The sequence below is a fragment of the Delphinapterus leucas genome, chromosome 20 (genome assembly GCF_059928025.1).
Source record: "Delphinapterus leucas isolate spDelLeu-1000000601 "Yukka" chromosome 20, BTC_Dleu_Yukka2, whole genome shotgun sequence".
NCBI classification, from domain to species: Eukaryota; Metazoa; Chordata; class Mammalia; order Artiodactyla; family Monodontidae; genus Delphinapterus; species Delphinapterus leucas.
In genome coordinates, this window is record NC_143148.1 from 10,808,816 (window position 1) to 10,835,252 (window position 26,437).

The 26,437-nt window shown below is 39.7% G+C and overlaps 1 protein-coding gene across 7 annotated transcripts in view; it reads left to right on the top strand.

The window, feature by feature from the left end:
• ZNF112 (zinc finger protein 112) overlaps positions 1 to 26,437 on the top strand; it is a 46,161-nt gene that overhangs the window by 1,282 nt on the left and 18,442 nt on the right. Inside the window, exons 1-4 of one of the 7 annotated variants that reach the window (XM_089902739.1) lie at positions 1 to 16,646; positions 16,749 to 16,793; positions 19,326 to 19,452; positions 23,008 to 23,103. In XM_089902739.1, the coding sequence (XP_089758865.1) occupies positions 16,779 to 16,793; positions 19,326 to 19,452; positions 23,008 to 23,103 (238 nt within the window). In that variant the 5' untranslated portion in view covers positions 1 to 16,646; positions 16,749 to 16,778. Of the gene's footprint in view, positions 16,794 to 19,325; positions 19,453 to 23,007; positions 23,104 to 26,437 lie in introns of all 7 variants that reach the window. The other 6 variants (XM_089902735.1, XM_089902734.1, XM_089902737.1 and 3 more) reach the window with 6 other exon arrangements.

Genomic DNA, 26,437 nt, shown 5'->3' on the forward strand with positions numbered 1-26,437 from the left:
TGCAGGAACCTCCGCTCCAGGGGAGGTTGCGGCCATCATACACCATGTGGAGTGGAGACTTGAGTCCCAGCAACTACTCCGCACGTCCTCAGCCTAGACGAGGGACCAGCAGTGGCCCGGCCCTCTGCCTTGAGGAAGAGAAGCGATGGTTGGCAGAGGACAAGGGGTAGAGGCATTTGCGCCTCCCTCTCGGCAGAACCTCCTAGCGTTTGCAGCGGTTAGCGCGTCCCAGGTTGGGGTAATGCATCGCTGGTTTGATGGTCTGTTGGGTTCTGTGCGTCCCCAGCCTCTCCTTGACTCGCAATCAGCACAGCCACTTCCTAGTGTTATAACTTTGGGCGAGTTAATCTCTGTGAATCAGTTGCCAGGGTATAATTATATAGTACTTAGTGGGATTGTGAGAGTTAAATGAAATTAATACTTTTAAAACGTGTGGAATAGTAATGGGGCACAGAAAAGGTTGCTTGATATGGATGCACAGAGTTCTAAGCAAAGCAAATATAACAATGATTAAGTCTGTATGGAAAAAAGTTAATTTCCCCATGTTAAAAAAGCAACATACATAAAGGTAGAAGACATAGTAAACTGGGCTGAAAATATTGACCTATTTGACATATATTGACATATATGCTAGAAAATGGCTTAAAATCCTTAACAGGAATCTTAAGATAATGAAACCTCAATAGGAATATGGATATGAATACAGCAAAGGATATGAATAGTCAAGTTTTTAAAAGAAGCAATCGCTATAGCAAGTAAATACATGGGAAAAATGTGATTAATTATCAAATAAGTGAACATGTTTAAACAAGTAGTTCTCCACTGATTCCTCTGGAATCGCATGAAATATAATCTAGGCTCTAAGGGTAGTAGCCAACCTTCCGCCTTAGGAGGGCAATGACGTGAGGGTTCTGGGAAGTGTAGTCTAACAGCTCTGTAGGCGGCTAACTTCCGCTACGGGGGGGCGTGGCTGTGACTAGTATCTTGTCGGGAGTTCTGGGAGCGTAACCAAGAATTGTGGGTAGAGTCACTTCCTCCAGGGAAGTGAGGTCTTGGCAGTCCTTCTGGAGAAACTCAGGCACGGGACGGCAATGCTTCTTTGCTTGGCTGGGGTCAACTGTGACATGTCCTTGGCCTTATGAGAGGGAATGTGCAGCCAGAGGCAGAGGGTGGGGTTGGGCCCTACTGGATTGAGCCTTCTTGAGTGCCACGACTGGTGGTCGAGGGTTGAGTCTCCTGTATTCTGTGCTGTCTGTTCCTAATCGCCAACTGACCCTGCAGCTCTGCCACCTCCTAGGGGTGTGAGATTAAGCAGCTAACTTAATCTGTTTGTGCCTTGCATTCCTTTCCTGTAAGAAGAGGGAAATAATAGTTCTTACCTAGTAGAGTTGTTTGGAGAGTTAAGTGGGATAGTCACAAATAAAAGGTTTAAAGCCGAAGGTAATTGTATCTTTTGCTTAATGTATTTAATTTCCTGAGAAATGTTCAGTTACCTGACAACTTACATGAGCCCAGGAAGAGATGAGTCCCACTTGGCAGTGCTACCAGACCTTTTCTCTGATCCCTGCAGGAATCCGGGTTATTCCTGAATTTCTTCTGGGTTCATTTTCTCTCTCTCTTTCAGGAGAGAGAGAGAGAGAGAGAGAGAGAGAGAGAGAGAGAGAGAGTGTGTGTGTGTGTGTGTGTGTCTCCAGGATAGTGTGTGAGTTTGTGTTCTGTGATTCGTGCAGAAGGGAGACACAGTTTTGATTCCCCCCGCCTCCTTTCCTTTCCCAGCCTTAACTTCTTTTTTGAAAAGTAATTGATTAATTAATTTTATTTTTGGCCACGTTGCTGCGCGCAGGCTTTCTCTAGTTGCGGCGAGCGGGGGCTACTCTTCGTTGCGGTGCACGGGCTTCTCATTGCGGTGGCTTCTCTTGTTGCGGAGCACGGCCTCTGGGCGCGTCGGCTTCAGTAGTTGTGGCACGCGGGCTCTAGAGCGCAGGCTCAATAGTTGTGGCGCATGGGCTTAGATGCTCCGCAGCATGTGGAATCTTCCCGGGCAAGGGCTCGAACCCGTGTCCCCTGCATTGGCAGGCGGATTCTTAACCACTGCGCCACCAGGGAAGTCCCTACGTGTTTTTGTCGGTTTTTTTTTTTTAATGTTTATTTAGGCCGTGCGGGATCTTTGTTGCAGCATGCGGGATCTGGTTTTTTTGTTTGTTTGTTTTAGTTTTGCGACATGCGGACTCTTAATTGTGGGATGAATGCGGGATCTAGTTCCCTGACCAGGGATCGAACCCGGGCCCCCTGCATTGGGAGTGCAGATTCTTAGACACTGGACCACCAGGGAAGTCCCTCTTCCGAGCATTCTGATACACATGACTTTAAAATCCTGATACCAAGTACGTGAATCACCGTCGCCCTCTATTGGCAGAGCCTAACATAGACCCAGATGGCAAAGTAAAGAGAATAGCTGCAGATTTCCCTCTCATTCCAGCCCCATAAAGCAATGTAAAGAAGGTTGGGTTTGGAGCCAAGAGATAATTTATTAAATGCATACATGGAAATTTTTAAATTATCTTTTTGTTATTGATTTTTGGCTGAATTTCATTGTATTCAGAAAGCATTTAATTTTATTGCAATATTTTGAAATTTGTTGTTATTCTTTTTGGCGCACCTTATGACCCCTTTCTGTAAATATTTTATGTGTGCTTGAAAAGATATGTATTTTATAGGTATTTCCAGCACCTTTTGTTCCCCTAGCCCCAAATGGGTGTCAAGAGTGCTACAGAGCTTCTAGGCTTTTCAGCTCTTTGACTAGACCATCACCCCAGGAGAAAAGCAGCCCCTAATACATGTATCCCCAACTTTTTCTGAATTTTAGTCCACTAACTCTCCATTACCTTGTGTTTTGATGCTTTCCAACACTTAAAAAAAATGTATCCACATTTCATGTGCCAGATGTTTGTCCCAAATTACCTATTTTATTATTAGTGGAAGCGTAAGTATACAAAACATTTTCTTTATTTTGTCTAGTGTATTTTTAAACTTCCCTGTCATTTTATCCCCCAAGCTTACCTTTTATCAGATTGATCTTCCTTAATACGTAAGCTACGTATTAGATAAGTATTTTGAAAAAAACATTTCCTTTTGGGAGGGGTTGTTAAAGAGTCATGTCGTATAATTTCTTTAAATGATCCCCTTCTTTAAACCACTGAGCATTTTCACATAGTGGCTGTTACGTCATTTTTCTTTTACTCCTTAGTGAGAGTACTTGCCCAGCATTAGAACTGGTTTCAGTTGGACACTGTATGGGACCTTGTTCAGCTATTTTCAACACCATGTTTTCCTTATTCTTGCCAAAAATCTAACCTTTAACCTCCAGTTCACAGAATATATCAAAGTTTCAGGGCAATAAATGCCAGGTCAAAAAAGCCATCGGACAAATGCAGAATGTAAGCAATCCTACATGACAACTGATCTAGTTAGTTCAGAAGGTGAAGGGCATACAAAAAAGGGGAGGGGGAGCTGTTCTAGATTACAAGAGGGTCAAGTGATATAACATCAAATACAATTAATGTACCAGCATAAAGGAAAATAATATGCATTTCTTTTTTTAAAAATTCATTTATTGTTGGTTGTGTTGGGTCTTCGTTGCTGCGCGCGGGCTTTCTCTAGTTGCGGCGAGCGGGGGCTACTCTTCGTTGTGGTCCGCAGCCTTCTCATTGCGGTGGCTTCACTTATTGTGGAGCACAGGCTCTAGGCGCGCAGGCTCAGTAGTTGTGGCACACGGGCTTAGTAGTTGTGGCACGTGGGCTCTAGAGTGCAGGCTCAGTAGTTGTGGCACACAGGCATGTGGGATATTCGCGGACCAGGGCTGGAACCTGTGTCCCCTGCATTGGCAGGCAGATTCTTAACCACTGAGCCACCAGGGAAGCCCAAGGAAAATAATCTGTATTTCTTCCCCAAGAGAAGAGTGGGCAATTAAACTTTCTCCTCTCTTTTTTTCTTTATCTCTGCTAGTTTTCTGACAACTTATAGTATTTATGATATCAAGAGCAGGGTGAAAATAGGTGATGTGATACTAGAAGCTCAAAAAAGAAAAAAATTCAAGATTTCATAAAGGATTTATCCCTTCCCATATTAGAATGTTTTATCTGTATCACTACAGCTCCTTCCATTTGCCTTATGACCCACATTTCATAGTTAGCAATTAAAGCAAAGGAAATGTGGAAAACATTTGCTGCTGCTGCTTTATGCCCTGGTCAGTGGTTGCATCTGCTTCTTGTGGATTCTTGGCATTCACGTCCATTCTTGTGGATCTTGGCATGAACAGCTTATGGGAGGTAGCAGTGTCAAGAGTTCTAGATGCATTCACACCCATACAGAATAAAAGAAGCAATCCAGTCAAAGTAAGGTTGAGATCCTGTATTCCTTACATTCAGTGCCCAGTGCAGGCAGCACAATTTCCTTTTAGTATTGCATTTTTTTGCCTAGAAATCGCTTTCTTTATATAATCTATTCCCTTACTCCCTCCTTCCCTTTCTCTCTTCTTTTTTCACATTTCAAGTTTCTCTTGTCTGTCTTTATGGGTAGTTTCTATGAATAGGTAGGTGGATAGTTAAGTAGAGTTTGCTCTGGTTGAGTTTGCTTTGTTTTGGTCACGTTTTAAAAAAATTTTTTTAAGAAAAAAGGGAGAGAAAGACCAAGCTCGACTAACAGTATAGAGTTGATTCAAACTGACTATCCTAAAGAGAATACTGACTATCCAAATACTGTCTACCCAAAAGAGAAAAGGCAGTCTTGCGGAAAGGGCTGCCCCCCAGGAGATTCGGTAATGGCAGCTCAGAAGATCCACAGAATCAGAGATAGTTACGCTCCGAAAAGGCGCCTTTAAGCAAATACAGAATTGTGTAGTAGAGCGCTCTAGGTTTGGAAGCATTTCGGCTCCAGGAAGGCGGGGTTACGAAATTTATTCTGGGACGCTGTGAAGTACAATCCACACGCTCAGTATAGCAGCCAGCACTTCCGCCCTGGGAAGGCGACGAGGTGCCTGGGAATTCTGGGAAGTGTAGGCCGGCAACACCGTAGTTGGATAACTTCCGCTACAGGAGGATGAGGCTGTGTCCCTGCTCCCGTTGGGAATTCTGGGAAGCGTAGTCCAGGAGGTCTCTGTAGGCAGAGTCACTTCCGGCCCAGGTACGCGAGGCCGCGGCCTTCTTTCCTCTCGGAAAGGTGAGCCTCCCCTCCCCCGGGCCCCTCACCCCGCGTATACGCTGACCTTTCTTCGCTTTGTTGTGGGCCGGTAGCGACCCGGCCCTCGACCTTGGGGAAGGAATCCATCTGCGGCGAAGGGCGCGGTTGGTGCTCCCTTTGAATGAGCCTCCTGGAGCGTGGGACTGTTGGTGCATCCCTGATTTAGGGGCCCGGGCCAGGGCCGTATGTCTCTGGGGTTGGGAGTCTCCTGGGTTCTGTACTTGCCTCCCCCCCTTTTTAAGCGACCACCAGCCCGCGCTGCCGCTTCCTAACAGTATATTCGGCGAGTATGTTCATGTCTCTGTCTCCTTTTCTTTAAAGTTGGCCTTAGTGTCTACCTAATAGGGCTATTGTGAGAGTTAAATGAGAATGTACAGGAAAAGACTTAGAACAGAGGCTGGCTTGTGGTTAAAAATCACAAGGTCTCTTGTTACTAGTATTTTTTAATTTCCTGAAAAGCGCTCAGGTCCCTGAAAGCTTTTGTGGGTCAGAGCTCCTGCTACAGTGTCCCTGGCCCTTCTCTGATCCCTGAAGGAATCGGGGCTGAACCCAGACTCCTAATTTTTTTAATTAAAATTTTTGGAGAGGATCACTTCTGGCTGTTGTCTGGGATGTGCACTGTGATTTATGTGGGAGTACTGATGAAGTTCTGATTTCTTTCAGCCTCTTTTCCTCTCCCAGCCTTACTTCTTGCAAAAGGCTGCGGTGAGGAGGGAATGACCCTTTGGCCGCAGGCAGCAGAGACTCACCTGACTAGGATTTAGCATCCTTCTTCCTCTTATGTCATCTCTTCGCAGGGGAGAAGACATTTCCATCACTCATGGGCAAATTTTGCTACAAAGATGCCCTGATATTTGTTGAATAAATGCAGGAAGGGATGGGGGAATACGTGGGCATGAGTAATAATGATAATGTTTAAACATTTAGTGCTAAACATTAATCTAGGAGCTTTATATGAATGAATATACTTAGTCCTCACAAGAGCCCTATGGGAACTGGGGATACTGTTATTCCCGTGTTGAAGATGAGGAAACAGACACAGAGCCTGAGTTGTTTATCCTAGGTCACACAGCTAGTAAGAAGAGGCTTAGCTGGGATTTGAATTTAGGTAATTTCGATCTGCTGCCTTAGTTCTTAATGTGTTTAGTGTCAGGTTGAGAAGGCATGTTTGGATGTCATGAAAGCTTTGAGTTTTTGATGAGATTTTTTTCAGTTATCTGCAATTTAATTGAGTTTTATTTGAAATAATATTATAGTTCATATTCTGATTATAAAAATAATGATTGCATATTATAGAGAAGAAAATTTATGAAGGATGTAGTACAGGATGTAGAGATAACAATATTAATATTTTAATGTTTTCCTGTTCTGTAGATTTATTTTTGGACTTTTACTTAAGTTTTTCAAAATACGTATCATAGGTTTTATTTTCCCCTTAAGTTCTTACTGTGGAAATTTACAAACAGAGCCAAATGTAATAAGAATAAAATAATGAACCCCTGTGGAACCATCACCCAAATTCAACCCTTGTTAACATTTGTCAGTCTTGTATCAACACACCCCTGCTCCAATTTATTTTTGTTTCAATATTTTAAAGCTAAGTCCCCAACATTGAGTCAGTATGATACTGATTGATTTATTGTTATAATTGCCAAAAATTGATTATCATCCGTTGTTTATATCCAAGACCAAGAAAGGGAGATGTTAGCAGCTACTCCAAGGTTTTTATTTTTGCAGCTTGGAGAATGGCACTCATTTGAGAAAGCTAGGGGACACGAGCATTGCACTTTGGAGAAGGATGGTTCCAAAGTCCAATGCTCTTTGTTTTCCCGTATACAGTTTGACTTACCTATGTCTTGGGGCTCTTTGTTTCTCATCTCTCTCTTTTCATACACTGAAAGTTTTTCTGTTGCTGGGACCATGTCATATTTTTCTCTGTGTGCCCAGCACACAGTACAAGATTGGCAAGGGTTTGGAGTTAGAGTAGCTACTCAACAGACTGCCGGCATCAAGAGTTTGCAGTGCAGAATTCCTGAAATTGGAATTAGGTAACAAAACAGAATAGAAATAACCCATGGAGATGTTCCTTAATCTTTAATGTTGGTGAGCTATAGAATCCACCATCTATTTCAGATTGTTGAAATGCTTATGAGCAATTATTTTCATGATCTAAAACAAATTTCCTGAGATATACATTGATAGAAATGATAACAGCTAACATTTATAGATTGTGTTTTATGACCAGGCAGTGTTTCCAGTGACTTACAGATACTAACTTATTTTTCATAACAAACCTATCATTACCCTCATTTTACAGATGAGAAGCAGGTTTTTTAAAACAATCATCGTACAGTAAAATTAAGTATTTTTTTCCTGTTTGGAGTACAATTCTATTTATTTTACCACAGGTGTAGATTCGTATAATCACCACTTTCATCAGCCACAGAACAGTTCCATCACACCAAAACATTCTCCTATTTTCCTTTTATAATCACCCCTCACCGCATCTGTAACCACTGGTGACCACTATAACCCTATAATTTCATCTTTTTGAGAATGTCACATAAATGGCCTTATACCACGTGTAACCTTTTAGGGCTGGATTCTTTAACTCAGCATAATGCGTTTTTTTAATGAAAAATTTTATTTGAGCCAAATCGAGGATTATAACCTGGGAACAGCATCTCAGAGAGCTCCAAGAACTGTTCCCAGCTTAATGCCTTTGACATTCATCCTAGTTGTGTATCAGTACTTTGTTTTTATTGCTGATTAATATTACATTTATGGATATACCATAGTTTATCCATTCACCCATTGAAGAATATTTGGAATGTTTCTAGCTTTTGGCATTTATGAATAAGCTGCTATAAATATTTGTGTACAAGGTTTTCTTTGCTTATTTTTCTAGAATTCATAACCAGGAATGGGATTGCTGGGTCATAAGGAAAATGTATGTTTAACTTTGTAAGAAGTGGCCAAACTGTTCTCCAGGGTATCTACTATTTTGCATTCCCATTAATGATATATGAGAGTACCAGTTGCTCCACATCCTTGTCAGCACTTAGTATTTTCTGTTCTTATTTTTTTAATTTTAGCCATATGGTAGGCATGTGTTGGTATCTTATTGTGACTTTTATATACATTTCCTTAATGACTAATGATGTTCAGCAGATATACCTTTTTTTTCAGCTTATTTATCTTCTTTACTAAAGTGTTTTGCCCAGTTTTAAATTGAGTAATTGAGTTGTGTTTTCCATATTGTTGATGTTTGAGAGTTATTCATGTATTCTACATACAAGTCCTTTGTCAAGATATGTCCTTTGCAAATATTTTTTCTCAGCCCATAGCTTATCTTTTCATTCTCTTAACAGTGTCTTTTGGAGAGCAAAAGTTTTTAATTTTGATGAAGTCTGATTTATCAGTGTTTTCTTTTATGAATTGTGCCTTTCATGTCTAAGAACTCTGCCTAATTCCAAGTCAGGAAGATTTTTCTCTTATATTTTCTTCTAGAAGTAATGATATCTACTTTTTCATTCCTAATATTGGTAACTTTTGTTATCTCTCTTTTATTTTTTGCCACTCTTGCTAGAGTTTTTGTTATGGTAAAAAAACCAACAGCTACTTTTGGTTTCATTGATTTCTGTATTTACCTTTATTATTTCCTTTCTTTTGCTTGACTTGGGTTTATTTTGCTTCTCTTTTCTAGTATCTTAAGTGTAACTTATAGGTTTTCTTTTAAGAAAAGAAGCTTCTTTTAAGAAGTTGAGCAAATCCCAAACAGGATGAACTCATAGCAATCCAAGCCCAGGCACATTTTAATCAAACTGCTGAAAACTAAAGACAAAGAAAGAAACTAGAAAGGAGCCAGAGAAAACTAATGCATTACCTTTATGCTCTAGTTGTCATATATTGCATGTGTATAACTTGAAAACCCTATAGTGTTATAATTTTTGCTTCCAATGGTCAAATATATTTTAAAGAGCTCAAGAGACGAGTAACCTATCATATTTTCCTGAATATTTACTGTTCTGTTGCTCCTCCTTCCTGATGATGCAAATTTCTTTCTTTTATTTCCTTTGAAAGTTTTCCTTCACCAGTCGTTTTAGAGCAAGTCTGCTCCCTGTGAATTCTTAGTTCATCTGAGAATATCTTTATTTCACCTTCATTCCTAAATATTTTTCTAAACTATTATCTTTAGTATACAATTCTGTTTTGACAGTTCTTTTCTTTCACTGCTTTAAAAGTGTATTGTGCTACTTCCTTCTGGCCTCATGGTTCCTAATGAGAAATCTGGGTTCATTCGAACCATTGTACCCCTGTAGGTAATGCATTGTTCTTCTCTGGCTGCTTTCAAGCAGCATTATCACCTGGGAGCTCTATATAAAGGCAGGTCCTTGGGTCCAGTTTCATGTCAATTTATTTAGAATTTTGAAGGGGTGGGACCAAGGCACTTCCTTTTAATAGGAGCCCCAGGTGATCTTTATTTACTTTAAGATTGAACAAGTGCTTGTTGAACAGCCTCATTTAATTTTTAACATTTATTGTTTAACCTACATACAGTAAAATTATTTTTAGTGTACAATTCTGAGTTTTGGCAATTGCATCACACTAAAAATTTGTGCGGAGTGAAGATCTGCCTTGTTTTAACTTTTGACAACAATGGAAATTTATAAAGTAGCTTGGCACTACTTGGGATTCAAACAAAATTTGTTGTCATTGAAATGACTTTACTACAGTATAAGTGCTATTTTTGCCTTCTAGGTTGAATTCATTAAAAAAACATCATGAAGTCTGCAGCTAAAGCTAATTTCTGAAGCCATTCAGTATTCAGTAATAGTGGTGGAGGGCAGCTTTTCTCACTTAGAAAGCCCGAGACTTAAAACATCGCAATAAAACTTTACTGCAGCTCAGCCATTGAACTGCTGGGTGGTAAGGCAAGTCAGGATATTTAGCTTCTGTTTCTGACGAAATTCATGAAACTTTTGATGATTAAGTCCATGAGAGTAAATGAAGTTCACTGTTGATGCTACTGCTTCAATAGCACCTGATATATTAAAGTATTTTCTGCAGAGTACCTGCTGATGGATAATACAACAAAGAACCATAGACTACAAACTTACATTTTTACCAGCTTTATAAATTTGTAATCAGTTTTCACACAGTCCAGAAGATCACACTTCAGGTTACACTGAATTAGTATGTTTTCAACTTCTTTGAAAATATTTTCACTTGTAGTTGTTCCACGCAGGCTGTTCTGGTGACTTACTGATTAGTCACTTCAAACTTGGCAATGATTCCTTCAATAAACCGTTACCGAGCAACATCTGTGACACATGCTGAATTGCCAAGAGCCAAATAAAGTTTATCAGAATTATTTCCCTTGTATTTTAATAGACTATAGTGTTCCCATTGTATTCAACTCTTTGAGCAACGATTCTTGCCCAAAGTCTAATAATCTTAGAAGAGTTTATTTTTTCAGGACACATTTCTTTGGCTGCCACAGTCAAACGTGATTTAATTAACTCATCATTGGTAAATTGCTTTATTTGCTTGGGACAGAAATAGAAGCTGAATATCTGAATATCCAAAACTTATTTTGGTTACAGCCTCATTTTCATTACTTTTGTGAAGAATATCTGTTCCAATGAGACGTTTCATTAAAATTTTTAAATCCTTCTGACCAGTGCTTTACTGTGAATTGAGCATATTTGTGATGAATGCTTAGTCTGCTAATGTTCACATATATTGTATTCTTTTAGCATAGCTATGTTGTTGCTGCATAAAAGGCAAAAGGCTTTGCCATCTAATTCTGTAACAAAATATTTTACTGCCAATGTGCCTTAAAAGTGCAACATTTGAAGTCTCTTTTTCTCTTCTTGTTTTGACGTGATGAGTATGTGCTAGTAATAAAAAAATTAAATGTTGTGGTACATCATTACATGCGATACTTTAAAAAACACATGTGATACTTCAATTGCTGTTGAGCTATAGCTAGGTCACTATGATTTGTACTGTGTTTAGCAACAGTATAAAGAAATGAGAGGGGCACATACGGTCTCTGTTGTAACTACACAACTCTGCTGCTGTAGTATGAAAGCAGCCATAGGTAATATGTAAACAAATGAGCATGATAATGTTCCAATAACACTTTATGGACATTGAAATTTGAATTTCATGTAATTTTTATGTGTCTTAATATTCTTAAAAAAAATTTTCCCAACCATTTAAGAGACTCAGTCCATCTCTAAGAATGTTAAAAACCATCATTAGCACACAGCCTATACAAAAAGAAGCAGTGGACCATAATTGGCCATATTTTGCCAACGCTGATTTTGACTAGTGTTTTCATGTTTTCAGTTACATCGATTTATGTTTTATGTTTATTTTGGATTTATTGACTTCTGTCTTATGTTTATTATTTCCTTTTTTTCTGTTTGTTTTAGGTTTAATTTATTTGCCCTTTTTCCCCTAGTTCTTAGCTTAGATAATGGATTTAAGACTCCTCCTCTGTTCTAATATATACATCATTGAATACATTTTTTAAAAAAATATCTGCTTTGGCAGCATCTCATACATTTTGATATGTTGTGTCTTCATTTTCATTCCATTCAAAATATGCTCTTTCTTTCTTTCTTTGGTTGCTCTGGGTCTTAGTTGTGGCAGGCAGGCTCCTTAGTTGTGGCAGGCAGGCTCCTTTAGTTGCAGCTCGAAGGCTCCTTAGTTGTGGCTGGTGGGCTCCTGAGTTGCGGCTCACCAGCTCCTTAATTGCGGCGTGCAGGCTCCTTAGTTGTGGCATGTGAACTCTTAGTTGCGGCATGCATGTGGGATCTAGTTCCCTGACCAGGGATCAAACCTGGGCCCCCTGCATTGGAAGCGCAGAGTCTTAACCACTGCACCAGCAGGGAAGTCCCTGCTCTACTTTCTTTTGTGACTTGGTCCATTGGTTGCTAGAAGTATGCTGTTTAATTTCTAAATGTTTGGAGATTGTCCAGATATCTTTTTGTTATTCACTTCTTGTTTAATGCTATAATAGAGAAAATATCACTTCTGGATACATCATAAACTTCTGAAAATTAAAGATAAAAATTCTTGAGAAAATATGTGGTAGAACAATGATTCATACATCTGCAGATTTCTCATTGGAAATCATGTAGGCCAGAAAACATTGGAACAGCATCTTTGAGGTGCTTAAACAAATTGTCAACTCAGAATTATATATCCAGTGAAAATTTCCTTCACGAAGAAGGGGGGGAAATGTCACACCTATGCTAAAAAGGAGTGTTAAGGGAAGTTCTTAGGTTGAATAGAAATGATACCAAATGGAAACTAGGAACTTCAGAAATGAAAAAAGAGCAACAAAAATAGTAAGTTTTTTTGTAAATATAAAATATTCTTTTTCTCCTCTTAAAAATGCAACTGTTTAAAATAAAATTTATAGCTTTCTTGGCTAGAGCACTGTATATAGAGAATACATACGACAACTAATTAAAGAATGGGGGAATTGGTAAAATAATAACAGTAAGTACACTGTGAAAAATATGTATATTGCAACCCCGGAGGAGGAAAAAAAAAAGGGTGATAATAGCCAAAAACTAATAGATAAAAAGGGATGAATTTAATTCTAAAAAGATTCAGCCCAAAAGAGGGCAGAAAAAGGGTCATAGAGGAAGAAAATCAAGGAGGAAAAACAATAAAATGGTAGACTTAAATCTGACCATATTAAAAATTACATGAAATGCTAATAACCTAAATATGCTAATTTTAAAAGATTGTTAAGATTGGATAAAGAACAAAAACTGAGTATATGCTGTCTAAAGGAGCCCCACTTTAGCTATAAGGGTATAGATATGTTAAAAGGATTAAAAAAGAAAAAGTACAATGCAAACGTCAATCAAAAAAGGCTGGAGTCACTATATTAATATCAGACAAAATAGACTTCAGAACAAGGACTATTACCAGGGAGAAGTAGGGACATTACACCAAGCATCAGTTCACCACGTAGACATAACAATCCTAAATGTGTATCCAGAAAACAACAGAGCTTCAAACTACATGAAGAAAATCTGACAGAACTGAAAGAAGAGATAGAGAAATCCACAATTAAATGTGGAGATTTCAACACCCTTCTCAGTAATCAATACAAGCAGACTGAAACTCATTAAGAATACAAAACTGATTATTCCTACCTGAACAAACCATTAACCAGCTTGACCTTGCTGACATTTCTAGAACATGCTATCAGTACAACAGAGTGCACATTACTTGCATAAGCTTCAGTTTTAGCAATTTCTGTTGACCTGTCTGAGTTCAGTGGAGTTTCTGCTCCGTGTTTCTGATCTGTTTCTCCCACTCAGTTGCAGGTTTCTATGTAGCAGGGGCTAGGTCAATTTCTCATTGTGTTTATTGCCAAGTATAGGGATTAGCAGAAAAGAGTTATTCAGTATCTGTTTGGGGTTGGTGTAGTTTTCCAACAGGCAGCAGAAAATAGGAACCTTCAGCTATGTGAGATTGTGTTCAGATTTCCTGAAAATGCATGTGGGAGAATAAACAGTATAACTATTCCCTGTCCTTTATCTCAGTAAGTTTTGGTGGGATGCCGAAGCCACCAGCTTTTTCAGAATATTCCAAGGGTAATATACACCTATTGATAATTACTACCTAAAGTAAATATAGTTAGAAACAAACCAAGGCTAATGTGTGGCTTCTGTATACTTCATGGTGATAATGAGGATGATACAAATAATAGCTAACATTTATTAGGTGTTTATTATGAACCTCACTGGCTTTCTAATGCTTTGGTGCATTAACTTATCTGTTCTTCATAATAACCCTATTTTTATTTCCATTTTACAGATGAAGAAACAGAGGCATCAAGAGGTTAATTAACTTGTAAATGTTTACTTTGCCAGTAAGTGGCAGAATCAAGATTGAAGCTTGGTAGCCTGATTCTATAGCCTGGGCTCTTGGCCAAAGCCCTGATTTTATTAGACTGGCAAAGTTTTAGGAATTAATAAGGCTGCAGCCAAACCTGTTAAAAGGTATCCTGGAGCAGCTGAGTGTTAAAAGCTAACAGGGTCAAGGATGCAGGTGGGCCAACTACTGCCCATGGCTTATTTTTGTAAATCCCCTTGTCCTCCCCAGCTAAGAATTGTTCTTATTGGGTTGGCCAAAAGGTTCATTCGGTTTTTTCCTTTAGATGGCTCTAGTAGCCCTTAGTTGTCTTTAACTTCATTCGAAACAATTTTGTTAGATTGTACGTAACAGCTGTCATATCAGTGTGCATTTAAAAAAAGACTTACGAATTTTTGTGTAGCTGTTTTAATATTGAAGATGGAAGGAAAAGAAAGCAACATCTTTGGCATATTATGCCTTATTATTTCAAGAAAGGTAAAAACGTAACTGAAACGTGAAAAAAGATTTTTGCACTGTATGGAGAAGGTGCTGTGACTGATCGAATGTGTCAAAAGTGGTTTGCGAAGTTTCATGCTGGAGATTTCTTGCTGGACGAGGCTCCCCGGTTGGGTAGACTGGTTGAAGTTGATAGCAATCAAATTGAGACATTAAATGAGAACAATCAACGTTACACCACGTGGGAGATAGCCGACATACTCAAAATATCCAAATCAAGCATTGAAAATCACTTGCTCCAGCTTGGTTATGTTCATCGCTTTGATGTTTGGATTCCATGTAAGTTAAGTGAAAAAAAACCTTCTTGACCATATTCCTGCATGCGATTCTCTACTTAAACGTAATGAAAACATTCCGTTTTTAAAACAAATTGTGACAGGCAATGAAAAATGGATACTGTACAATAATGTGGAATGGAGAAGATTGTGCAGCAAGTGAAATAAACCGCCACCAACCACACCAAAGGCCGGTCTTCATCCAAAGAAGGTGATGTTGTGTATATGGTAGGATTGGAAGGGAGCCCTCAATTATAAGCTCCTTACGGAAAACCAAACAACTAGTTCCAACAAGTCCTGCTCCCAATTAGACCAACTGAAAGCAGCACTGGACGAAAAGTGTCCAGAATTAGTCAACAGAAAATGCAAAATCTTCCATCAGGATAATGCAAGACCACATGTTTCTTTCATGACCAGGCAAAAACTGTCACAGCTTGGCTGGGAAGTTCTGATTCATCTGCCATATTCACCAGACATTGTGCCTTTGGATTTCCATTTATTTCGGTCTTTACAAAATTCTCTTAATAGAAAAAATTCCAATTCCCTGGAAGACTGTAAAAGGCACCTGGGACAGTTTTTTGCTCAGAAAGGTAAAAACTTTTGGGAAGATGGAATTATGAAGTTGCCTGAAAAATGGCAGAAGGTAGTGGAACAAAAGGGTGAATACATTGTTCAATAAAGTTCTTGGTGAAAATGAAAAATGTGTCTTTTATTTTTACTTAGAAACCAAAGGCACTTTTTGGCCAACCCAATACATATGAAAGGTTGTAAAAAGAACAAAAAGAACAGCATTCCACAGAGACAGTTTGTGGCCACAAAGCCCATGATCAGCCCTTTTTTGAGTTCTTCTTCCACAGATGACTTTGAAGTTGCTTGGGAATAGTAAATAAGATAAATAACAGTAAATAACTGTTGAGAACAGTAAATAACCTTGAGGAAGAACCCAAGAAATAACACTCCTGTTCTCCAAATCCTCCCAAGGGTCAAGCAGTGAGCCAATGCTTTATACAGATATAGTAGCATCACAGGCTTCTTTAACCTTTATTATATCCATGTGGGAAGAGGGAAGTATCAATACCAGTTGAGCCTCCTCCCGCTTCAGGAGGAATATGCACCAGCCACTAAACTTTTCAGAAGGGTGGGCTCAGTGTCTAAACAAATGTTCTTATCAGGGCAACAACTTATTAAGTGAGAAGCCATAATCTGTGCCACGCAGATTTCTTTCAACCCCATCTGCAAGGACAGTTTTATGATGTAGAATAGTATCTGCTTCTCTGCAGCTACAAGATAATAGAAAACATTGGTATAGTTACGACAGTTTTCCACTACTCATGCACATACTCCTAACAGCAATCTTACAATGTTGGTACTATTACGATCCCAATGCTGCAGCTTGCAGAAATGAAACCTAGAGAGGTTAATTAACTTAACCATGATTAAAAATATATAGCAAATATATAGCAGTACCAATATACAGCAATTTTATAGCAATGTGAGGTTTTGAAAACGAATGGTCCCCAGAGGCCACTTTTAACCAGTACCTCTCCTCTCCCACTTAACTGTCTCTCCTTTCCCACATTTCCCAGGATCAGAATGAGTACCTGGGGAACCTCGAGGTGTGTGAGAACTGCCAGGTATGGCGGTGCAGGCTGTCCCACGCTCGTGGGCATCCTGCCAGGATAGCCTAGTGGCAGCTGGACCCCAGCCCACACCCTGCTTGTGAAGGTGTGTGTGCCTGGGAGGAGGGACACCTTTTTCTGATTTGCACAGAGATGCATTTCCCCCTCTCTCATGGCTTCTTTCTTTTTACCTTTTGTGCCTCTTCAGGTCTCTGCCTTTCCCCAGGAAACAGAGAAGATGATCAAGTTCCAGGTGAGCTGGATTTTTATTTCCGTCACTTAACAGGTATTTCATTTCTCAGTAAGTGGACACCTTTTTTCTCTTCCTTGCCAAGCGTAAAGAATGACAGCAGACATTTAATACCATTTGTGTGCCGTGCTCTTTTGTTTCATTTTTTTTTAATTTCCCTTTTCAGTTTTTATTATCATTGTATTTCACAACTAATGGTGTGAAAGAGAATAGGAATTTTTAAAATGGGAAAGCCCACACATTATTACCCTGCTTACAAATCACCTGTGTTTTCCATGCTCATTTTTCATGTGCATTCATAACTATACTTGTAATAATAGATACAATTTTGAATTTTTTTCACTTAAAATTATAGCACTTAATTTTTGTCATCTAATATTATTTCAATGAACTGTTATACACTCTCCCCCATTTTTTTAACTATTCGTCATTCACAAGCTTTTAAATTCATGAGGATTCTCACAGTTTTACACAACAGTATCAGTTTCTCTACATCTAATCTTTACTCAAAAAGCAATTCTGAGAGAATTCTGATACTATTTGTCCTTATGTTCTAGGGACTCAAAACTTTAAAAAAATTTTTTTTTCTTAAGTGGTACCTTTGTAAAAAGACTACTTAAGGGATGGTTTTGTCTAACAGGGTCATACTGAGTCTGAACTCAGAAAAAAGTAGTGTTAGCTGTTTTTGTTCAAAAAGAGCTAGATTCTTTCCAGGACCTGTAAGCTTTCTTTGTGTGTGTCTGTGTCTGTGTGCCTGTGTGTCACACCATTCATGAATTAATTTATTAGAGCATTACAGGTACTTACTTTTAAAATTTTAGTCATACTATAAGGCACACAGGCACTTTCCATCTGTCGTGCTATTCACTGCTCTAAGAGGGACTTGGAATCATCTTCACTGTTAACATGAAGATAAGAGGTTCATGTAAGTTGAAAACCTGTTCAAGTTCCTGCAGTAGGCAAGTATCTGGCCAACTCCAAAGCCTTTGCCTCTGGATTAAGAGTATCAGGCATACCATTTGGGTGGAAAGAGGGGCAAAAAAACCCCAAACACACAGACAAACAAAAAACAAACCAGAGTTCTCATTCAGAGACCAAGACTTGAAGTTGTGATGTTCAGAGCTCCAGCCAGAACAAATACACTGTTGAGCAAGTCTTCATATAGAAATTTTAAATTTCCCTATAGGAAAAAATTAAAAGACAAATAGCAAGGTAGAAAGAAAAATCTTTATCACATACATGGAAGAAAAGGCCTTACTATCCCCAAATGAATGAATGTTATTACAAAACGAGAAATAGAGATGACCAGCAAACCTATGAAAAGGGAATGATCTTCATTACTAATCAACTTTGTGAAAAAAAATTTTTTTGCCGTACGGGTGGGACCTTAGTTCCCTGACCAGGGATCGAACCTGTGCCCCTTGCAGTGGAAGCGCGGATTCTTAACCACTGGACCGCCAGGGAAGTTCCGTGAAGATTTTTTGAGATAACTAGTTTTTACTTCCCAAATTGACTTCTGAGATTATCAAAGATTTTTTTTTTTTAATATTCATGTCCATTGTTGGCCAGGGTATAGAGGTTTAGGGATTTATACTTTCTTGGAAGCAGAATAAGTTAAGGAAAATCTTTTTGGAGGAAACATCTGCCATTATGGTTTCAAAACTTTGAAGTTTGTTATTCTTCAACATTACCATTTCTACTTTTTGTTATCTATTTTAAGGAGATAACCAGCAGAGTTCCAGGGACTAAGGTCTATATGGAAAGTTTTTTTTGCAACATTGTTTATAATAAGTAATCTAAAACTAAGCATGCATTATTTGGATCAGTTCACTATATTCTCAGTCATCAATTTCTTGAGTTACTGTGCAGCCCTGAAGTGGGATGCCAGAAATCGTCGTCGTCATCCATCATCATCACAATAATAGTTATCATTTACTGGGTACTTACTATGTACCAGTCACTGTTCCCGAGTGCTTCACCTATAGTCACTCGTTTTATTACCAGTACCCTAAGCTACAGTTATCAGCCTGCAAATGAAGAGAGGATGAGGACCAAGTCCAAGGTCCCACAGCAGAGCATCCTGATGTGAACACAGGCATTCAGGCTCCAGAGCTGCGCCCATAAATGCTGCACATCTAGATGGGGCACAGAGGAGGAGCTACATACTCGAACAGTAAGGGTGACTCGTGCCCTGTAGGATCAGCACATTGAATAAGTGGTGTAAGCGTATAAGAGGGAAAACAGACTCCATCACACGCTGTTGGAACTAAAGCTTTTCTAGCAGCCCACGCGATGCACCAGAGTCCCAGGGACTTACCTATAGGAGTACTAACAAAAGGCAGCCATTTAAAGTGCAAGGATGTCTTTTCCTGCAGCCCTTCTGGTGGATGGAATTGACAGTGTGAAAAGCAAACAGCGGGCAGCTACTGAAACTTGACTCGGTCCCTCGGAATCCGGAACAGCTTCCCATTCTTGACACTTTCTCAGTGCTGCCCCTCTTCCATAAACATAGTCTGTGTGTGTTTGGTATTGTAGGAGCCAGTGTCCTTCAAGGACGTGGCCGTGGTCTTCACCGAGGGGGAGCTGGGGCTGCTGGACTCTGCCCAGAGGAAGCTGTACCGAGACGTGATGCTGGAGAACTTCCGGAACCTGCTCTCAGTGGGTGAGGACTGGCGCCCTCTGTGACGCAGTGTCAGCCTCCTGGGGTGTCTTTGTGTACGCAGTTGCTTGAAGCCCTGGGACTCCTAAAATCATTCTTTGAGCTTGGGTACCTGGGAGTCCTAATAATCCCTGTGCAGCAGAGACAAGATGTTTCTGATATTTCTGTCCAGGAAAAAAATCTGTCCTTTGAACTATAAATGGGCAGCTTGTGGTGCTGCCCCAGTGGTTTGTCATAAAGTCAGTTTAGTGAGTTGCTCCAGCTTCTTTGTCTTTCAGGGTTCCAGTAACTGTAGTTGTTTTTGTTTTTGTTTTTGTTTTGGTGTGTGGGGGGGCACCACACCACACGGCTTGCGGGATCTTAGTTCCCTGACCAGGGATTGAACCTAGGACTTCGTCAGTGAAAGCACCGAGTCCTAACCACTGGACCGCCAGGGAATTCCCACTGTAGTTGTTTATAAATGTGATTTTTCACAGGTATTTTGTTTTTTGCTTTAACAATGTATTTGTAAATAACTTCAGACTTACAGAAAATTTGCAAAAGTAAAAGTATAGAACAAGAACACCCATACAGCTTTTACCTAGATTCACCTATAGTAACATTTTACCCTATTTAAATTTTATCATTTATGTGCGTGTTCTTTCTATCTCCATAAATATTTATATGTATGAAAACATATGTATATACCTAATTTTTTTTCTGAACCATTTGAGGGTAATTTACGTACACTATGGCCCTATTATCTCTAAATACTTCAGTGTATATGCAGAGTTCAGGAATCCCAAGACTACCCTTACTCTGACACCAGTTGCAAGCTCGGGGGGTTCCCTGAGCCTCAGTAATTTGCTAGAACTCTCAGAAGTCACTAAAAGCTGTTATACTCACAGCTACACTTTATTACATGGAAAGGATACAGAATAAAATCAGCCAAGAGAAGAGATGCCTGGGGCAGAGTCCAGGGGAGTTTCCAGCAGAAACTCCCAGCTGTCCTCTCCCAGTGGAGTCGTGGACAGCACTCAGTCTCCCCATCGGTGACGGGTGACTGTACATGCAGAGTGTTGCCAACCAGGGAGGCTCACACAAACCTTGGTGTCCAGAGCTTTGATTGCGGCTTGGTCACATAGATGTGGTTGGGCACCTACGTGGCTGACTTTGGTTTCCATCTGCCCCCTCACTCCCGGAAATCAAGCTGATACACATGGCCTAAAGGCCCCACCATAAATCACATTGTTAAACTCTCTGGTGCGGCCCAGGGCCTCCAGGTAAAAAAAGACACTCTTATCAGGCAGTACATGGCCAGTGCTTAGAGATCATCTCCCAGGAGCTGAGGGCAAAAGCCAGACCTCTCTTTGGGCAAGGTTAATACTTTACTGAACAGTATATTTTGTAGAAATAGGAATATTCTCTTACATATCCCCAGTGCAGATATAGTCCTTTTATCCAATCTATCATTTATACCCTAATTTTATCAGTAGAGCCAATTATCTAACTTAAAGCAAATTTTTTCTCTCCAGGGCAAGATCCAGCCTATGGTCTAGTCTAGCTGTCAGTGTTTCTTTAGCCTCCTTTAATATGGAGCATTTTCACAGCATTGCTTTGCCTTTTAAGACTGTGACTTTTTAAGGAATACTGCTACTCCCTCCCCCCATTTTTAATAGAGCATTCCTAGTATTTCCTCATAATTAGATTCAGATGATCCATTCTGGCTGGACCTCTGCAGTTGGTAGTGGTGTGTCCTTTTGAGGGTATCACATCTAGAGACACACCATCTGTCCCTCATTAGTGATGCTAATTTTCATCACCCCGTCAAGATGTCCAATTTCTCCACTGTAAGATTACTGCTTTGTTTCCTCTTGCAGTCACAAGGCAACACTTTTTAAGACCACACAAACATTTCCCTATAGACTTAGCATCCATTGGTGATTCTTGCCGTATCCAGTCTTTACCACGATAGTTACCAAATGATGATTTTCTGACTTCGTGCTTCCTTCACACGTAGCAGTGAGCACTTGGCATTCTACAGAAAGCAAGAGCCCCTCTCTCTTAACCATTTATTTATTTATTATTTGTAGGGACTTGTGAATTCTCTTATAAAAATGATTTGTAATTTATTACTGTAATAATTATCTTGCTAAAGTTGTTCCAAATTTGACCCCTTTAAGCTGACTCCTTGCCCTTGTAATATGCCCTCAGCTTTTTTTTGAGCACTGTCTTATTTGGGGGCATAGCATGCTGTCCTAGGCTCATCCTTTACTTTGCCCCAGCTCCAGAATCATTTATTTGATTTATTAGGGAATGGTATTTAACACCAAGGTCTAGATGCTAGGGATTGTCCTTGCCACTGTGGTTTCTTTGTTTCCTGGTCTCAGGGTTCAGAGCTAGGAGGTAGGGTGTGTCTGTGTGTGTGTATATTCATATACATACACATATACATGCACACATATTGATATAAATATGTATATATATGAATAGTTATTCAGTTTCATTCAAAACAAGAGAGATGTTAATTCAGATCATACTGAAACACCATTTTTCATCCATGAGATTAGCAAAAATTCAAAAACATAACACTGTATTTTGGGGGCAAAGCTGTGGGGAATAAAACACTTTCATGCATTGAAAGTAGGAGTGCAACTCAATACCACCCCTAAGGAGAGGAATTTGACAATATCTAACAGAACTATGGAGTTAACTTTTCCCAGTTCACTTGTAGGAATTTTCCCTAAAGATAACAAAGTGCAAAAGAGCATTAATAGTATACTAGTTTGTGTAAGGAGGAAGGGAAAATAAGTAAATATATGAATATCTGCTGACCTTTATAAGAAGAAACACAGGAAGGATTAATCCGGAAATCATGAAGTTAGTTTCTTATAAGTGGGTGGAAGGTAATAGTGTGGAAGGGATGTTTGAGAGACTTACACTTGTCTGAGTACACCTTTTTGTCTAGTTTGGACTTCTGAAAATATGTTGGTTCAACACATTCTGAAAATTAAATCAAATAAGAAGGCAAAGGGATGATCATCTAAAAGAAAAATGAATTGTATTTGAAATTAATACCTTAACCACAATGAATAGAGAAAAGAAAGTATTCACGGAAGTAGCTAAGGAACAACGGTGTATAACTCTATACCCTTAGTTTTAGGTACAGTGGGAGGGGGATGGGAGAATGACTTGCAATCCTGAACACTTTTTAGTGGATTTGTTTATTGCTCTGATATGGAATAAGCAATTCTGAGACTATTTTAGATGTACTACAGGTGCCAAGGCCATTCAATGGAGAAAGTGTCATCTTTTCAACAGATGGTGCTGAAGCATTTGGACTTCCATATGCATACATTTGCATGCCTCACATCTACCAAAAAATTAACTCAAAATGGATAAGAGACATAATGTAAAATGTAACTTCTAGAAAGAAACACAGGAGAAAATCTTCATGACCTTGGGTTAGGCAAAGAGGTCTTAGATATGATCCCAAAAACATGATTCAGAAAAAAAAAAAAACACACAAGTGGGACTTGGTCAAAATTTAAAACTTTTGCTGTCCTCGCCTTTTTGCAGGGAATCAGCCCTTCAAACCGGAGCTTATATTCCAGCTGGAGAGAGAAGAAGAGCTTTTGATGATGGAGACGGAGACCCAGAGAGATGGGTGTTCAGGTGAGAACCATCCAGCAGTGACCCAGAAGCCAGAGAGCCCCTCCTGAAACATGAGTCAGAAAATGTCAGGCCCTGAGGTGTCTGTCCCCTCACCCCCTCTAGCTTTCCATATTCTAGCTCATGCATCCTGTCCCAGCTGCACTGGCCCATTGCTGCCCATCAGACAAGCCAGGGTTACTTGGCTTGCTTTGCTCTGTGCCGTGACGGACTGAATCGGTTAATGCACGTGTGGTCTTTCACTGTCTTCGGTCCTCCATGAGGCAGCTAATAGGTATAGAATAAATCAGTGTGATGGAAGGATACTCCAGAATATTGTCTGTCGACTGATGAATGCCTGTCCTAATTCTAACTGTTCAGGTGTCCTTGAGTATTCATGGATAGGTAGCCATTATTCCTAAAAGATGAATAGCCAATCAGCTAAAGGAAATATCAGAAATGATCAATACCAACATTATAATTGACCCTTCCCATGCAGCAATTTCAGGGGAGACACTCTTGCATTAACTTCCTCATTCAGATGCCCAGCTCTTTATCTTCCCATTCTGTCCTCTCTTCTCACTGTCGCATCCCCTAACACCTAAACAGTCTCTTGACCTAGCTACGGTTTTTTAAAAAAAATTTATTCAATTTACTTAAATTAAAAAAAAAAAACAACAGTTCACCTATTTTTCCCATCCCCCAACCGCTGCCTCTTGCAACCAACAGTCTGTTCTCTGTATCTGTGAGCTTGGTTGGTTTTGTGTGTTTGTTGCGGGGCGGGGGGTGGTGACTTTAAGTTCCACATATAAGAGAGATCGAGCTGCATTTGTCTTCAAATACCTCAAGGTCTACCCGTATTGTTGCAAATGGCAAGATTTCATTTTTATTTATGGCTGAATTTTCTTTATCCATTCATCCATCAGTGGACACTTAGTTTGTTTCCTTATCTTGACTATTGTAAATAATGCTGCAGTGTACATGGGGGTGCATATATTTTTTCTTTTTTTGTATGAATTTATTTATTTTTATTTATTTATTTTGGGCTGCGTTGGGTCTTTGTTGCTGTGCACGAGCTTTCTCTAGTTGCGGTGAGCGGGGGTTACTCTTCGTTGTGATGTATGGGCTTCTCATTGTGGTGGCTTCTCTTTGTTGCAGAGCACGGGCTGTACGCGCGTGAGCTTCAGTAGTTGTGGCACACGAGCTCAGTAGTTGTGGCTCGTGGGCTCTAGAGCACAGGCTCAGTAGTTGTGGCACATGGGCTTAGTTGCTCCACGGCATGTGGAATCTTCCCGGACCAGGGCTCAAACCCCCCTCCCCTGCATTGGCAGGCGGATTCTTTTTTTTTTTTTTTTTCGTGGTACACGGGCCTCTCACTGTTGTGGTCTCTCCCGTCGTGGAGCACAGGCTCCAGACGCGCAGGCCCAGCGGCCACGGCCCACGGGCCCAGCCGCTCCGCGGCATGTGGGATCCTCCCGGACTGGGGCACGAACCCGTGTCTCCTGTATCGGCAGGCGGACTCTCAGCCACTGCGCCATCAGGGAAGCCTGGCAGGCGGATTCTTAATCACTGTGCCACCAGGGAAGCCCCATATATCTTTTCGAGTTACTGTTTTCGTTTTCTTCAGATAAATACACAGAAGTAGAATTGCTAAATCATATGATAGCTCTATTTTTAATCTTTTGAGGACCCTCCGTACTGATTTCCATAGTGGCTGCACCAACTTCCATTCCCACCAGTAGTGTACAAGGGCTCCCTCTCCTCCACATCCTTGCCACCATTTGTTATCTCTTGTCTTTTTGATAACAGACATCCTAACAGGTGGGAGGTGATAATCTCATTGTGGATTTGATTTGCATTTCCCTGGTGATTAATGTTGTGGAGCATCTTTTTATGAACCTGTTGGCCATCTGTATGTCTTCTTTGGGAAAATGTCTATTCTGGTCTTCTGCCCATTTTTTTAATCAGATCGTTTGGTTTTTGCTATTGAATTGTATGAGTTCTTTCTATATTTTGGATATAACCCCTTATCAAATATATGATTTGCACATATTTTTCTCCCATTCAGTAGTTTGCCTTTTCGTTTTATTGTTGGTTTTCTTAGCTGTGCGGAAGCTTCTTAGTTTGACTGTAGCCCCACTTGTTTATTTTTGCTTTTGTTTCTTTTGCTTTTGATGAAGGATAAAATGATTTTTATCCTTCATTTTGTTAATGTGGTGTATCACACTTACTGATTTGCAGATGTCAAACCATCCTTGCATCCCTACAATAAATCCCATTTGATTTTGGTGTATGACCCTTTTAATGTGTTGTTGAATTCAGTTTGCTAATATTTTGTTTAGGATTTTTACATTATGTTCATCAGAGATATTGGCCTGTAATTTTCTTTTTGAAGTGGTACTTCCAAGTTGGACATATATGCGAGTCCAAACATTTTAGTAATGTTTTTAAGTCCTCAGACCCTGGTGTCAGAAGCCATGGTCACACCTGTGTAGCCAAGGATGCTCCTGGGTGAGAAGGAAAGTCAATTGAAAATTTCAAAACAAATTACTTCACTTCTATAATTTTTTGTTTCCATCTCAGTTAACATTCAGAGTCATAATAGGCAATATACTCTCTAGAGCAGGGGTCAGCAAAGTTTTTCTCTAAAGGTCCAGATAGTGAATATTTTAGGCTTTGCTGGCCATATGTGGTCTCTGTCACATATTCTTCTTTGTACACCATTTAAAAAAATGTAAAATCTATTCTTGTTCTTAAGCTACACAAAAACAGGGCTAGGGCCATAGTGTGCCAGTCCCCCTGCCTGATAGCATCAGTAGGAATGTAATGTCATATTTTAAAATATCTTTTTATTTAATTTTTTACATGTACTAACATGTATATACCATATATTAATGCAAAATTTTGAAAATGTACATTCTTATTTTTAATATACTAATTTTTCTCCTTCATGGTACCTTGAGCAAGAAATCCCTCCCAATCTGAGATTATCTCTTTTTAAAAATAATCATCACTACATAATCCAATATGTGGCTATAACATGCATCATTTACCCATTTTTTAATTGATGGGCATTCATTTCTCTGCCGTCTCCCTTGTTTTTTTACTACTAATATAGAAAGTACAGCAATAAAAACCCCAATCCAAATGTCGTTGGGTACTAGTGATTTTATTTCTGTGGAATAAATTACCTGGTGGCTCAGAGATTCAAATAGAAAAACCATCCTACTGAGCTGTTTTGTTTTTGGCTGCGTCGGGTCTTAGTTGCGGCACATGGGATCTTTGTTGAAGCATGCGGGATATTTTCATTATGGCGCAGTCTCTTCGTTGCAGTGCTCAGGCTTCCCTCTGGTTGTAG